The sequence below is a fragment of the Haematobia irritans genome, chromosome 4 (assembly GCF_050003625.1).
Source record: "Haematobia irritans isolate KBUSLIRL chromosome 4, ASM5000362v1, whole genome shotgun sequence".
Taxonomy (NCBI): Eukaryota; Metazoa; Arthropoda; class Insecta; order Diptera; family Muscidae; genus Haematobia; species Haematobia irritans.
Genome location: NC_134400.1, coordinates 105,657,394 through 105,674,206, shown reverse-complemented (window position 1 = coordinate 105,674,206; position 16,813 = coordinate 105,657,394). Strand labels below are relative to the sequence as shown.

The 16,813-nt window shown below is 35.0% G+C and overlaps 1 protein-coding gene across 1 annotated transcript in view; it reads right to left on the bottom strand.

Annotated features, from left to right (window-relative positions):
• The window catches only part of LOC142233004 (uncharacterized), a 175,279-nt gene that overhangs the window by 120,435 nt on the left and 38,031 nt on the right, over positions 1-16,813 (bottom strand). The window contains exon 2 of the mRNA XM_075303766.1: positions 9,072-11,474. Coding sequence (XP_075159881.1) covers positions 9,072-10,962 — 1,891 coding nt within the window. The 5' untranslated portion in view covers positions 10,963-11,474. The remainder of the gene's footprint in view (positions 1-9,071; positions 11,475-16,813) is intronic.

The window sequence follows — 16,813 nt, the reverse complement described above, 5'->3', positions numbered from 1 at the left end:
CGAATTAACCTCCTTTTCGCTCTAGGGTGCATAGTTTATGGAAATACGCCGAAAACAAGTTTTTAATATAAAAATTTGAATATTTTTTTCACGATTTCGATGGAAATTTCGCGATTTTGGAGGTGATTACGAGTTAACTTATTTTCGCTCTAAGTCGCTTAGTTTGCGAGATATGATTTGTATGAAGATTTTCATACAAATATTTAAATTTTTTGAGAATTTGGATGGAAATTTCGAGATTTTGGAGGTAATCACGAATTAACTTTCTTTTCACTCTAAGACTCTTACTTTGGGAGATATGAGCAAAAGCAATGTTTCATGTAAAAATTTCCATTTGGTTCAGGATTTTGATGGAATTCTCAATTTATTGGAGATGATCACGAATTAACCTCCTCTTCACTCTAGGACGCTTAGTTTAGGAGATATGAGCAAAATAAGTTTAGTAGAAATGAGCACAAGTTTTTCATATTAAAATTTTGTTCAGGATTTGGATGGAATTCTCGATATTATTTGAGATGATCAGGAACTAACTTCGTTCTTGCTCTAGGACGCTTAGTTTAGGAGATATGAAGAAACGACAATTTTCATATATAATATTTGATGTTTTTATACCCTCCACCATAGGATGGGGGTATATTAACTTTGTCATTCCGTTTGTAACACATCGAAATATTGCTCTAAGACCCCATAAAGTATATATATTCTGGGTCGTGGTTGAATTCTGAGCCGATCTGAGCATGTCCGTCGTCCGTCCGTCCGTCTGTTGAAATCACGCTAACTTCCGAACGAAACAAGCTATCGACTCGGATGGTATTGCAAATGGGCCATATCGGTCCACTTTTACGTATAGCCCCCATATAAACGGACCCCCAAATTTGGCTTGCGATTGCTCTAAGAGAAGCAAATTTCATCCGATCCGGCTGAAATTTAGTACATGGTGTTAGTATATGGTCTCTAAAAACCATGCAAAAATTGGTCCACTTTTACGTATAGCCCCATATAAACGGACCCCCAAATTTGGCTTGCGATTGCTCTAAGAGAAGCAAATTTCATCCGATCCGGCTGAAATTTGGTACATGGTGTAAGTATATGGTCTCTAACAACCATGCAAAAATTGGTCCACATCGATCCATAATTATATATAGCCCCTATATAAACCGATCCCCCTATTTGGCTTGCGGAGCCTCTAAGAGAAGCAAATTTCATTGGTACATGGTGTTGGTATATGTTCTCTAATGACCATGCCAAAATTGATCCACATCGGCCCATAATTATATATAGCCCCCATATAAACCGATCCCCAGATTTGACCTGCAGAGCATCTTAGAGGAGCAAAATTCATCCGATCCGTTTGAAATTTGGTACGTGGTGTTAGTATATGGTCTCTAATAACCATGCTAGAATTAGTCCATATCGGTCCATATTTATATATAGCCCCCATATAAACCAATCCCCATATTTGTCCTCCGGAGCCTCTTGGATGAGCAAAATTCATCCGGTTGAAATTTGGAACATGGTGTTAGAATGTGGTCTCTAACAAACACGCAAGAATTGGTCCATATCGGTCCATAATTATATATAGCGCCCATATACACCGTTCCCAAGATTTGATCTCCGGAGCCTCTTGGAGGAGCAAAATTCATCCGATCCGGTTGAAATTTGCAACGTGGTGTTAGTATAAGGCCGCTAATAACCATGCCAAAATTGGTCCATATCGGTATATAGGTATATAAAGCCGATCCCCAATCACACAAAAATTGGTCCATATCGGTTCATAATCATGGTTGCCACTCGGGCCAAAAATAATCTACCAAAATTTTATTTTTATAGAAAACATTGTCAAAATGTTATTTCTATAGAAAATTTTGTCAAAATTTTATTTCTATAGAAAATTTTGTCAACATTTTATTTCTATAGAAAATTTTGTAAAAATTTTCTTTCTATAGAAAATTTTGTCAAAATTTTATTTCTATAGAAAATTTTTTCCAAATTTTATTTCTATAGAAAATTTTTTCCAAATTTTACTTCTATAGAAAATGTTGTCAAAATTTTATTTCTATAGAAAATTTTTTCCAAATTTTACTTCTATAGAAAATGTTGTCAAAATTTTATTTTGTCAAAATTTTATTTCTATAGAAACTTTAAACAAGTGTTACCGCAGTCCAAGTAATTCGATTGTGGGTGACAGTCTTCAGTAGAAGTTTCTACGCAATCCATGGTGGAGGGTACGTAAGCTTCGGCCTGGCCGAACTTACGGCCGTATATACTTGTTTGTTTTTATTTTCGCTTAGTTTAGGTTATACGAACAAAATAAATTTTTCATATAAAAATTTCGATTTTATTCAGGATTTGAATGGAATTTTCGAGATTTTGGAGTTGATCACGTATTAACTTTATGTTTTCTCTAGGATGCTTAGTTTAGGAGATATGAGCAGAAGTTTGTCATATGAAAATTTCGATATTTTTCCGTATGTAGATATAAATTTTAATTCAAGTTGACATTTAAAAATATTGTATGATGATAGCATGTATAAGTGAAAGCTTAGTTGTTTATTAATGTTATTTAATTGAATCACCCAAAATAGTGATTGTTCTTTAGAAATTTTACTAACTAAAATATTTTACTAATTGCAAAATGTTCAAATAAGCTTTTTTAAGTTTTAGTCAAATTGAAGAAAATTTATTATTAATAATACATTTTGTTGTTGTTTTTTTCTGAACTATACTGAAGCCATATCTATACTGAAGACTATGGAAAAGACCATTCGCCCGGACGGAAACATGCATAGTCAAGCGTTTAACAACGCTTTGTGGAAATCTCAAAAATGGTATAAACTTTAGTACAATCTTCGAAGTGTGTATGTTATATGCATTTTTACCAGTGTGTATATACTAGCCATAACTATCCTAAAATTAACCAAATTGAGGTCATTTTAGTCAATAGAGAAGTTGTCTGTGAACAAAGAATCCCATATTCTCCTTGAAGCAATTTTACAAACTTTGATTCTAGAAAAAGTTTCAACTTTGTAAGCAAATACATCATGACCAAGCAGTAGCAAATAACATGGATATTTAAACAGGATAACACATTCATTGCCATCCCCAAGCGAATAAAGAACAAAGGATGAAGTTTACTCTTACAATATTTTCTCTACTTGTACAATATCAACATCATTCATAATTTAGGAAATCTTCCAACAACTGAATTCACCTTTATATTAGAACATCATAGTTCAAGGCTAATTGCTGTCATGGTTACTTGACTGTGAATACCCATGTTGGAATTGGAAGTACAGTTTCGTGTTTCTTGGGGTGAAAGGGTTGCATTGTTCGGAACAAAACTGCAAAGATTTATAAGATTCGGTCTGGCATCCTCCAGCCACCATGGATTAAAATTCAACTAAAGGCAGTCATCTGCAATATAACCACTTAGTTTTGCCGATTGCAAGGTGCATTCAAACTTCTTAACATTGTGATTTTGTCAAGTTTGACATCGGTTAAACGATTTGACATCATATAACCAAAAGTATGGCAAGAGCTGGGTCCCGATTATCTAATAATTAAATCCCTGTGTTTATAAATTAAAAAAATTAAATATTTTAAGTTCACCTGGCCAAGGGGTCCCTGCTTTTTTAAATATATGCTATACTATTTAGGCTACCTGATTGTATGTTTATATTAGCCACTGTACACAAGGCGCTACCATGTAGCTCTAACAAACTGACAAATGTTTCCATCAATTCATTGTCAGAATTACTTGACAGTTTATGGCTCTTACATATCAGTTTTGGCAATACTTTGGCTTTGGTTTTTTGTTTTAAGTTTTCTTGACAATCTCTGTCTACATGCCAAAGAGTGCGTTTGACTGTTTACCACACTTCTTCATGGTATGTTTAAAATAATTATTTATTGTTTGTTTAATGTTCAGATGTCAAAATTTTGATGGGTTTTTGTCGTTACAATAACCCATCACGATATTGCTGAAAAAAAAAACAAAGACATCGAACTGACACACGGTGTAGGCATAAAAACCAAGAACAGATATCAGTATAGAAAAGGAAATGAATTTTCTAATTAAATGAAAACTGTCAAATAGAGCGGTATACAAAATACTGATAATATTACTTGTATTATTTTGTTAGATATGTAATCTTCAAGGGAAACACACAACGGTTTACTTTCCCTAGAACAATATGGGAACTAATTACCTCGTAATTGATAAACAACAAAGTGTTGTATAATTAGATTTCTTTGTAGTAATGATGCCCAGAATAAGGTCCGAATAGGAGATTTTATTGCTCCAGTTACGTTTAACAATGCTCATGTTGATAAGATTATTTTGGAGGTGGTGTCGATTTCTATTAGGTAATGTATTATAAAATTTAAAAATCTCACAGTGAATCACGTAGTCACTTCGGAAGCTAAATACATTTATTATATTTGACTACTGGTTAATTATAAGAAAAATGAAATTTTTGCTTACGTTAATGAAAAATTATCGATACAAATTAGATCGTTACCAATACAAACTGTGACAAACGCAAACCTTCCTACTGTCAATGCTAAATTAAAACAAGTATATACGGCCGTAAGTTCGGCCAGGCCGAAGCTTATGTACCCTCCATCATGGATTGCGTAGAAACTTCTTCTAAACACTGCCATCCACAATCGAATTACTTAAGTTGCGGTAACGCTTGCCGATGGCAAGGTATCTTAAAACCTCCTAACACCATCTTCTAAATTGTATGTAAGTCCATACGTGGCATATATTAAATCAAAAAAGATCGATCCAATACGTATATAATTCAGTTTGACAAAGTAGACATAACATTTTGACAAAATTTTCTACAGAAATAAAATTTTAACAAAATTTTCTATAGAAATAGACTTTTGACAAAATATTCTATAGAAATAAAATCTTGGTAGATTATTTTTGGCTCGAGTGGCAACCATGATTATGAACCGAATAAAATTTGAACAAAATTTTCTATAGAAATAAAATTTTGACAATGATGAAAATTTTATTATGAACCGAATAAAATTTTAACAAAATTTTCTCTAGAAATAAAATTTTGACAAAATTTTCTATATAAATAAAATTTTGGTAGATTATTTTTGGCTCTAGTGGCAACCATGATTATGAACCGATATGGACCAATTTTTGTGTGATTTGACCAATTGTTGTATGGTTGTTAGCGACCATATACTAACACCACGTTCCTAATTTGAACCGGATCGGATGAATTTTGCTCCTCCAAGAGGCTCCGGAGGTCAAATCTGGAGAACGTTTTATATGGGGCTATATATAATTATGGACCGATATGGACCAATTCTGGCACGGTTGTTAAAGATCATATACTAACACCATGTTCAAAATTACAAGCGGATTGGATGAAATTTGCTTCTCGTGGAGACTTCGCAAGCCAAATCTGGGGATCGGCTTATATGGGGTCCATATATAATTATGGACCGATGTGGACCAATTTTTGCATGGTTGTTAGAGACCATATACCAACATCATGTACCAAATTTCAGCCGGATCGGATGCAATCTGCTTCTCTTTGAGGCTTCGCAAGCCAAATCTGGAGATCGGTTTATATGGGGTCTATATATAATTATGGACCGATGTGGACCAATTTTTGCATGGTTGTTAGAGACCATATACCAACATCGTGTACCAAATTTCAGCCGGATCGGATGAAATATGCTTCTCTTAGAGGCTCCACAAGCCAAATCTGGGGATCGGTTTATATGGGGGCTATGTATAATTGTGGACCGATGTGGACCAATTTTTGCATGATTGTTAGAGACTATCTACCAACACCATGTACCAAATTTCAGCCGGATCGGATGAAATATGCTTCTCGTAGAGGCTCCACAAGCCAAATCTGGGGATCGGTTTATATGGGGGCTATATATAATTATGGACCGATGTGGACCAATTTTTGCATGGTTGTTAGAGACCATATACCAACACCATATACTAAATTTCAGCCGGATCGGATAAAATATGCTTCTGTTATAGGCACCACAAGCCAAATCTGAGGGTTCCTTTATATGGGGGCTATACGTAAAAGTGGACCGATATGGCCCATTTTCAATACCATCCGACCTACATCGATAACAACTACTTGTGCCAAGTTTCAAGTCGATAGCTTGTTTCGTTCGGAAGTTAGCGTAATTTCAACAGACGGACGGACGGACATGCTTAGATCGACTCAGAATTTCACCACGACCCAGAATATATATACTTTATGGGGTCTTAGAGCAATATTTCGATGTGTTACAAACGGAATGACAAAGTTAATATACCCCCATCCTATGATGGAGGGTATAAAAAAAAAGTTCGTATGTATCGAACTGTCGAACTCATATACTTTAACATCACAAAAAAAATTGATTGAGATTTACAAAATGTGCATAAAATTATTAAGAGAGAAGTTTTTTTTTCGAAATTTCCACAATTTCTCCTCTCACATATCAACTGTGACAACCCATTTTTTATACCCTCCACCATAGGATGGGGGGTATATTAACTTTGTCATTCCGTTTGTAACACATCGAAATATTGCTCTAAGACCCCATAAAGTATATATATTCTGGGTCGTGGTGAAATTCTGAGTCGATCTGAGCATGTCCGTCCGTCCGTCTGTTGAAATCACGCTAACTTCCGAAGGAAACAAGCTATCGACTTGAAACTTGGCACAAGTAGTTGTTATTGATGTAGGTCGGATGGTATTGCAAATGGGCCATATCGGCCCACTTTTACGTATAGCCCCCATATAAACGGACCCCCAAATTTGGCTTGCGATTGCTCTAAGAGAAGCAAATTTCATCCGATCCGGCTGAAATTTTGTACAAGGTGTTAGTATATGGTCTCTAACAACCATGCAAAAATTGGTTGACATCCGTCCATAATTATATATAGCCCCCATATAAACCGATCCCCCGATTTGGCTTGAGAGGCCTCTAAGAGAAGCAAATTTTATCCGATCCGGCTGAAATTTGGTACATGGTGTTAGTATATGGTCTCTAACAACCACGCAAAAATTGGTCCACATCGGTCCATAATTATATAAAGCCCCCATATAAACCGATCTCCAGATTTGACCTCCTGAGCCCCTTGGAAGAGCAAAATTCTTCCCATTCGGTTGAAATTTGGTACGTGATGTTAGTATATGGTATCCAACAACCATGCAGGAATTGGTTCCTATCAGCCCATAATTATATATAGTTCCTATATAAACCGATCCCCAGATTTGACCTCCGGTGCCTTTAGGAGAAGCAAAATTCATCCGATCTCCTTGAAATTTGGTACGTGGTGATCGTATATGATATTTAACAACCATGCCAAAAGTGGTCCATATCAGTCCATAATCATATATTGCCCCATATAAAACGATCCCGAGATTTGGTTTTGGAGCCTCTTGGAGGAGCAAATTTCATCCGAGTCAGTTGAAATTTGGTACATTGTGCTAGTATATAGTCGTTAACAACCATGCCATATCGGTCTAAAGTTATATATATATCCCTCAGATAAAGCGATTTCCAATCACACAAAAATTGGTCCATATCAAGTTCATAATTGTAAATAGCCCCCATATAAGCGACCCCCATATTTTAATTCTTGCTCTCTACGTACCGTGCAAAAAGTCCATATCGATTCGTAATTATTTGTAGACTTAACTATACATAACTTTTTTGTCTAATATATACCACGTATGGACTAACTCACAATTTAGAAAACAATGTTAAGAAGTTTTAAGATACCACAACCCAAGTATTTCGATTGTGGATGACAGTCTTTCGAAGAAGTTTCTACGCAATCCATGGTGGAGGATACATAAGATTCGGCCTGGCCGAACTTACGGCCGTATACACTTGTTATAATTAAAAACGAACTTACTACTGTACTCGTATAATTGACCCTTAAAATTAAAAACATCTACTATACACACTTGAATTACATTCCATGCAGTTGTAAATATGTATACCTTAAGTAAAGGTTTAACTGATTTTGATATTGACAATTTAAATTGGAAGTATTAGAATAGAGAATAAAGTCTACCCCTTTGACTTTTTTACGGCATTATAACTTATTTCTTAATTCTCTCTATCATATCCATGACAAAGTTCAACTTACCATGAATATGTGGCACAGAAAATTAAAAACAAAGCAACCGCAAATACCTAAAGGTCAAGAACATATGGCTGAATACAAAGTGACACGTCTATACAAAGTTATCGATAGTATTTTGCATTTTTCCCCTCCCTCCCGCCGAGAATAACAACCTTCGACGTTTGCGTCATCTGTTGCATACCTACATGGAGCCCTTAACTATTACATACTCCTAACATGGGTCTTATAGGTATTGACAGGAAATGTTTTTCACATTTCCATTCTTCGTAAACGTGTGATAATGACATGAATGTAGTTAACGAAGATAACAGCATTGGGACACCAAGGTTCCTTGATGCTTGGCGTTGATGATTTTAAACTATGGCAATAAAAAACGAACACATAAGTGTTGTGTAAATGAAAGAGGAAAGTGGACAAATGACATTATCTCGAACAGCAATATGCATGTGGTGGATATAACATTACCGATAAGAGAGGATTTTATGAGATTAATATTTTTATAAAGGATTATCGGGAAGAATGTCCGTGTTTATGTATAGTTGTTTATCGTCTCGTAATTTAATTTGTTCACGAAGGTTTAGATAGTATACCATAGGATTGGCTATAGTTGACTTTTTCATCTGTAAGATATCACAATGCTGGTTGGCGAACATATAAAGATTATATATTCGTGGACAGAGAGCAATCCCGTGTTCCTGTCTGTTACTGTTACACTACGGTATTGCATAATAGATCTTTTGTGCCGTTACAATATATAAATGCAGGTCTAATTCGATAGAGAATTTATATGGGTTCTCGTCCAATACATACTTAAGTACCGGATATAGTTCGTACAGGGATCTCGAATTGTATACCGTATTGTCTAGTGGTTAGAATAACCCATTCTAGTTTCTAAAGAAGTAAATATTTGTATTTTAATCGGAAAACATACCTTTTTCTAAACTGACATTGCAGAATTTTAATGCATCATCTAAAAGATTCAAATGCATATAACTCGTAGCTGTCTCCAAAATTTTTCGTGCCTGTAAGTCTGCAGACCACCATTTTTCGACAAGACGCCTTACCAAGACATCAGGCATAAATTTCATATTATCACTGGAATTAGAACCACCTGCTCGTCCAACTGAACTCAAGGTACTTGAGGTAGTAGAAGCCATGGTGGTTGTAGCTGTATCTGTGGTACAAGCAATGGTTGTTGTGGTTACCGTAGTGGGCGCTGCCATAGATGGTGACAATGGAGAGGTAACGATACGTAGTCGTGGTAATTCTCTATTAGAAATAGCTACTGATCCAGATGACATGTCACCAATAGCATTTGAGGAAATTGATAAAGCCGGTTGCTGTTGAGGGTTAGATAATAGAGGTACACTTGACGTCAAGATCCCACCGCTAATAATGTTGCCGCTATTACTACTACTACTTGTTGTGGTACTTGTAGCTGTAGATAAACTTACAAAATGTTTGCCACTTGTGGATTCATTTGCAAGTTCCTCTTTTTGCCAACGGGGAAATTTCAAATGACATATATTACACATGGTTATAGTTTCGCAGCATTGGCGGCAGAATGTATGGCCACAGTTCGCCGTTACCGGGCAACGTAAAATATCTCTGCATAAGGGACAAACTAATGGATCATAGTCCTCACTAAGTGAGGGACTTTTGATACGCGTAATTTCTCGCGAAGGGTTCTGTAAATCTAAAGTTGAATTATTAGTTGTGCTCAATAATTCTGTGGTCACTGGTTTAACCGCTGTGTTGTAGGAGGACGTTGTCAATGATGTAGCAGCCATTTGCCACGCCGTGGCACATTTTGTTGAGGATGGAGCGGTAGTTGAAAAGAAACTGTTCACTTGTTGAGTATCATCAGTCAGGTTGCTTCCATTGTCGTCATTTGCATCATTACCTTTTTTTGAATTATTGCTTAAAATTCGTATGTGCTCCAATAAAGCGGTAGCTAAAATGTTTAGCTTTTCCAAGGGTATAAAACCCTTAGGCTGTTCACTTGCTATCAGGGCATATATATCAAAGGCCTCCTGCAGCCGACCATGTCGGGCTAAAGACTCGCCCAACAGATATGACAATTGCAAATTATTAGCCGTATGACCACTTATAAAGGATTGCGTGCGACGGTGCTTATCACTATCATTCACTGCAGTACTACTGCTGGTTGTTGTTCCTTGCGTACGCTTTAGTCGTTTAGCTTCACTCGATGCAGGCCCATTGGTCATATGAAGTGTTGAGGAATTTTGTTGCACTTTTAGGCTGGATTTCAAGGCTCTTTTGCTAGCCAAAGCTCCCTTGGCATAGAAACCGTGTTGTAATGGCATAGTGTCGGAGCTGCTGGATACAGGCGAATGTTTCCGATGTATAGGTAGTGTTGCTTGTGGCTCTACTTGTGTTCTGTCACGTAAACAATTTGTGCCTAACAATGGTAGTGCCGCTACTGGTGTTACGTTATTCTGGGGAGTAGCAGCGGCCAGGGATTTACCTGCCGCTGCTTCGGCTGTTTCTATTGGTATGCAAATAGATTCTATGAAAATATCTGCAGTGTCGTCAACAGCCGTTATGGGTTTAAAGTGCAATGGATGATGTTTGAGACACTCGCTGTCAAATTGAAAATCTGAAAAATTCCCTTTGATACTGGACTCTATGTCGCAACAATCGATATTGGCAATAAATCGCTCAATAGATAATTCTTTATTAGTTGTTGGAACAGGTAATGCAGAGACTACTGCTGTGGTATTCGAAGCAATGGATGCTTCACAAATATGATGTTTTCTTTTCTTTTTGATCTGAAATTGCTCAGTGACACTTTTAGACATTATAAATTACCGGCAAAATTTTTGCAGGAATTTTGTACAAATTCGCAATAAAAAACAGAATGGGGTAGTTTTTTCAATTTTTTTTGCACTTTATTTCACTTAATTTTATAGATTTTCTTATGATTTTTTGGCTTCTAGAGGTCACTGAACACAATTCAATTATAATATTTTTTTGGCATACACATCTATTTCAATTTCTTTAATTTTTCACTTTTTCTTTCTCCATATATATTCTTCTTATCGCACTTTTTTTTTTGAATTCAATTGCTTTTATATAATATCTTTTTGTTCAAACTGTTGTTAATTTTTTCATGTTTTCCGTTAAAATTTGTTTCAACGCTTATTCACGTCGTTTGATGTAACCGTTCCCTTTCGCATACGTAACACGACTGTGCTGAGATGAATTTTTTTGTACTCTGCTTAGCTGTGTGGTTCACTGACGTTGTTTCTCTGCTGCTCTCTGCATTTATTTCTGTTTGTTGAGTACTCTGTTATTGTGGGGTAATGATTATCTGAAAATAGATGGGAAAATTTGGAAAACGGTAAAAAAATTTTGTACATAGTGGAAAAATAAATAATTTATTAAGAAGTGATTGCTTCCAACTAACACAAACATTTCAATAGATTCAAATAAAACTCTATATATTAATCTTTACGTAACATGCCTTCAAAAACGTAGTCGTAACATAAAAAGAGCAACAATTTTTGGTGTTATAAAATTGAAAATCAGTACAAACAAACACACTGAGAGCAATGACTGACACACATTCATTCAAGAGTGTATATGTGACAAATGGGGAAGAGGTCGCCTATCCATGAGACACTCAACGATACTATGGAGTCTCTTTGAATTTGCTCCACAAGCTGGAAATTTAACAGCACCATAACAGTTCGAATTGTGTGTATTTAAGAGAATTTATCTAATATTGGAGATAGCAGACATCAGTTTACTGCAAATAAACAACAGCAATGATTTGTTTGAGTACGCCAGCTTGTATTATAGAAGGCAGAAATCTCAGAAGGTAAATCCACCTAAAGAGAATCATAGGCTGTATAAATCTTTTGAGTTTATGTAAACAATTGTATCTTTCTATTCTGAACAGTGTTGCCGTATATAAGGGCTTTCGATTTATTTATTTTATTTATGCGAACTTCCTATATAACAAGATATAAATCTTATAATTATAGCATGAACCATATAACTTGGTTCAAGGAAATTAGGTATAGAATATGGAAAACTAATAGAAGTTATATAATTTCAAAGCAAATTAAACAAAACAATAAAATTCTAGGTATTGAACAAGTAGTTAAATATTTTTGTTTTAAATTGATAGGTGTTGCTGATGGTTTGTAGTGTTTATGGTAGAACATTCGAAAGATTTTCCATAAGATCGTCATTATCTTTGCAACTCATCGAAATATTTATCTGAGACCAAATAAAATACATATATTTTTCCCATCGTGGTTAAGTACAAAGTGGAAGTTGTCTGTTAAGGTGGGTATTAAGTTCGAGTTTAGCCTCTAAAATCGAAAACAAATCAGTAAAAACAATATAAAATTATACCTCTTTGATGCCAATGGGAATATCTTAAAACAACTTTTCACAAAGTTTATATTATTCTGAACTAAACAAAATCTTCACCAGTTATTCAACTGAAAGAAGAATCAAACGGACTGTTCCATTGGAATCGTGAATTATTTGAGAAAAGTAATTGTGAAAAATTGGCGATTTTAGCGGCTAAACTCGAATTTAAACTCACCTTTAGAAAAAAAATAATAGTGATATCTCCAGTCGTACCACTGTAGGTCAGTACTAGGCAAGTTAAAAACTTAAACTTCTGAATAAATCAAAGATTTGAACAAACAAATGTAAAATTAAGGTTATAATAAACGTGGCTATGCAAATGGTTAGTGCTACCCGATTCTATGTTCAGCTCAATAACAAGGGACCGGCTTTTTATAACAGTGTCCAAGCGGCGATTCACATTGCGGTGAAACCACCACTTAAGGAAGCTTTGAAACAGTCAGAAATGTTAACAGCATTACTGAGAGGAGATAAACCAACGATGGAAAACTGTTCGGTGTTCGATCACCGCTGGCTCAAAATTTTTTCTTGATTACTAACAAAAAATGATAGCGATATTATTGAGATTTGTTTATTGGATCTTAATCATAAATCGATATGAAATATCATTATTGCTCTAATAAAAATTATTTCCAATTCTTAATAAAGAAAATAATAACACAATGATGAAATAAATTGATTCAATTAATTTTTAATTGAAATTTCTTCAATCACAGATTTCTTTTTTATTTTTTAATATTCACTTTTATTACGACTGAGTTTAATTCATCTAGTAATTTATAAATCGTTTACAATATTGTACTAGTAACTTAATCTAGTATTAAAACATATTATTGAGAAGTAGTGCATTAACTACACTCTAATTTAAGTTGATTGCTAATTTAAGTTGGAAGAAGAATCAAACGGACAGTTGAATAACTGGTGAAGATTTTGTTTAGTTCAGAATTTGAATGATGCTGAAGTTTGGTGGCGTGTATTGTTCCATGAAAATAGATTTCATCTGCTATAGTTCGCACTCCTAAATCACGATTTAAATCACTGTTTTTAGTACGTAATATCAAGTTTTGAGCCTTCTGTATGGAATCTATTTCTTTCTTTGTAGCACAGCCCCACATCTGTGTATCGTAACTCCATCGTGGTTTTATTACTTGGTTTTATATAAGCATTTTATTTTTCAATGATATCCTGTTGTCGACAAACTTCCAGTACAATTGACTGAATTTTAGTTTGATTTCTTCATTCTTTTTCTTCACGTGCTCCTTCCATCTTATTTTAGCGTCCAGTGTCATGCCCAAGTATTTAGGTGTTTGCCAATGGAACTATTGAACCATTAAGATACAATGGTGTCTTTGGTGTCTTTGTTAGAAAAGACTATATGAATAGATTTGTTTCAATCACAGAAATGATAGTATCAATCACCAAAAAAAAATATAAATATTAAAAACTTAATTGCTCAATTAAAAATTTAATTGATACTATTAATTTTTGTGATTGATCCTTGTTTCAATTACAAAATTTGTTGAACCAAATAATAATTTTTTAATTGAAAATTTTTTAGAATTCAATTAAAATTTTAATTGGAAAAATGTTGGTGCTATTTTTTGTGTACTTAAAAAATACCCAAACTTGAAGTAAAACCCCTAAATTTGAGGCGAAAACCCCCAACTGGGCAACATTTAACATTTCTCAATTGCTCTCTTAACACTCTTCAACTAATACGATGTACACAAACACGTTGAATCAGCTCTCTTGCATTATGATTATGCTGTTAATAGCCTACGACTTGTGCTGTTATTGTTTGTCTGCGGGCTCTGACATATTTTTGACATGTTTTCTTTTATTTGCTTTTCTTTTTTTTTTTTTGCGCTTTTATAAGCCATCTACACACTAACCCTATCGCTCTGCTCTTGTTTATGTTTAGTAGAGACCCCCTCTCATCCAGCACACAGCAGACACATATTTAACCAAATAGCCGTAATGAGTAGAGTTTGATTGACAAGCAAATGATGATAAAACAAGTATATACAGCACTAAGTTCGGCCGGGCCGAATCTTAAATACCCACCACCATGAACCAAATATTAGGGTTTCCTTTGAAATTTCAGGAGGGCTTGAGGACTTGAGAACACTTCCCGAAGATAAATTTAAAGATTTCACCTATGAGGACTATATCAGATTCTGGATTCATAAGAACCATTTTTGTTTGAGGTTTAGAGGAATCATTAACATCTCTTGTAAGGGTGCAAGAAAATTATAAAATGACGTCTTGATTTAAAATCTTTAATCTGTAGAAGTAAAATCTGGAAATTTTACATTGAATTTCAAGCAATTTTCATGATCAGTGCGCCTTCTACACCCTCAAGAAGTGAAGTCGGTCTATATGTAGGCATTACCAAATGGACCGATAAAAACTTAATCCGATACACGTTTTGTGAGCCTAAAACACCAGAATACTTTCAGGCAAATCAGATAAAAACTACGGTTTCTAGAAACCCAAGGAGTTAAATCGGGAGATCGTTCTTATGGCTATGGGCTATACTAAAATATGGACCGATACTCACCGTTTTCGGCACACATCTTTATGACCCGAAAATACCTCTAGATTTCCAATTTCAGGCAAATAGTATAAAAACTTCGGATTCTAGAAGCCCAAGAGTAAAATCGGGAAATCAGTCTATATGGGGGCTATACCAAAATATGGACCGATACTCACCATTTTCAGCACACCTCTTTATGGTCCTAAAATACCTCTAGATTTCCAATTTCGGACAAATTGGATAAAAACTACGGTTTCTATAAGCCCTAGACCCCAAATCGGGAGGTCGTTTTATATGGAGACCATACCAAAACATGGACCGGTACTCACAATTTTTGGCACACGTATTTGTGGTCCTACAATACCTCTAGATTTCCAATTTCAGGTAAATTGAATAAAAACTACGGTTTCTATAAACCCAAGAAGTAAAATCGGGAGATCGGTCTATATGGGGGCTATACCAAAACATGGACCGATACTCACCATTTTTGGCACACCTCTTTATGGTCATAAAATACCTCTAGATTTCAAATTTCAAGCAAATTGGATAAAAACTACGATTTCTATAAGCCCAAGACCCCAAATCGGGAGGTCGGTTTATATGGGGACTATATCAAAACCTGGACCGATATAGCCCATCTTCGAACTTGACCTGCCTGCAGACAAAAGAGGAGTTTGTGCAAAATTTCAGCTCGATTGCTTCATTATTGAAGACTGTAGCGTGATTACAACAGACAGACAGACAGACAGACAGACAGACAGACAGACGGACAGACGGACATCGTTATATCGTCTTAGAATTTCTCCCTGATCAAGAATATATATACTTTATATAGTCGGAAATCGATATTTCGATGTGTTACAAACGGAATGACAAACTTATTATACCCCCGTCACCATTCTATGGTGGTGGGTATAAAAAGTGCGTTTTGACTTGTTGGGGGTTTTCGGCTGTTACTTAACACCTATTATCTCGCAACACATTGTTTTTGTTGCCTATGGTGGGAAGATAATTAGGGAGGCCAGATGAAATGTATGTACATAAGTAGATTCCCACACATATTAACAAAATAGATTTAGTTGCGACATACGAAAGCTGACTATACATAATTGTATAATTCTACCTTGAGATTGTTGTGATACGTAAGCTAATTTTAATACAATGCATACGAAAAATTCTCGATATTAGGAAACATTTCATTATTAGTTAAAGCCCAAGGCAGCACTGGAATTTCACATTTTGTTGGACTTAATGTTTGGGCATATTGCGTTATTTTTATGTTGCGAGTTCCGATGTACATAGACGCAAACAAAAATAATTCTTTCCTCCCAAACGAAATTTTAGACAAACATAGATCGTTTCTTATTCGCTTACACCCAGAGAAGGAATATGATCACCTCAAATATGTTTCAAGAGCAAAATGTTATTTTTGTATGGTACACGTTTTCCAAACGTTTTTTTTTTCTTTGCGTGTATATAAATTTGTAGATGAAATTTCTAATTTATTATTAAAGGTTAATTTTTTAAGAGCTATAGGAAAGTATTTCCAAAATTCAGAAAAATTCATTACAACGATAGTATGGTCGATTCAATTTAATGTTTGAAGATTATTTCATGCAAATTTCGACCGCGACTGCACGCAAAGAAACGTTTGGAAAACGTGTACCAAAAACGTTTTTCTTTTGTTAGAGTTTTTTGAAGTGCTTCGCAAATTTTTGTCCATGTCGGTC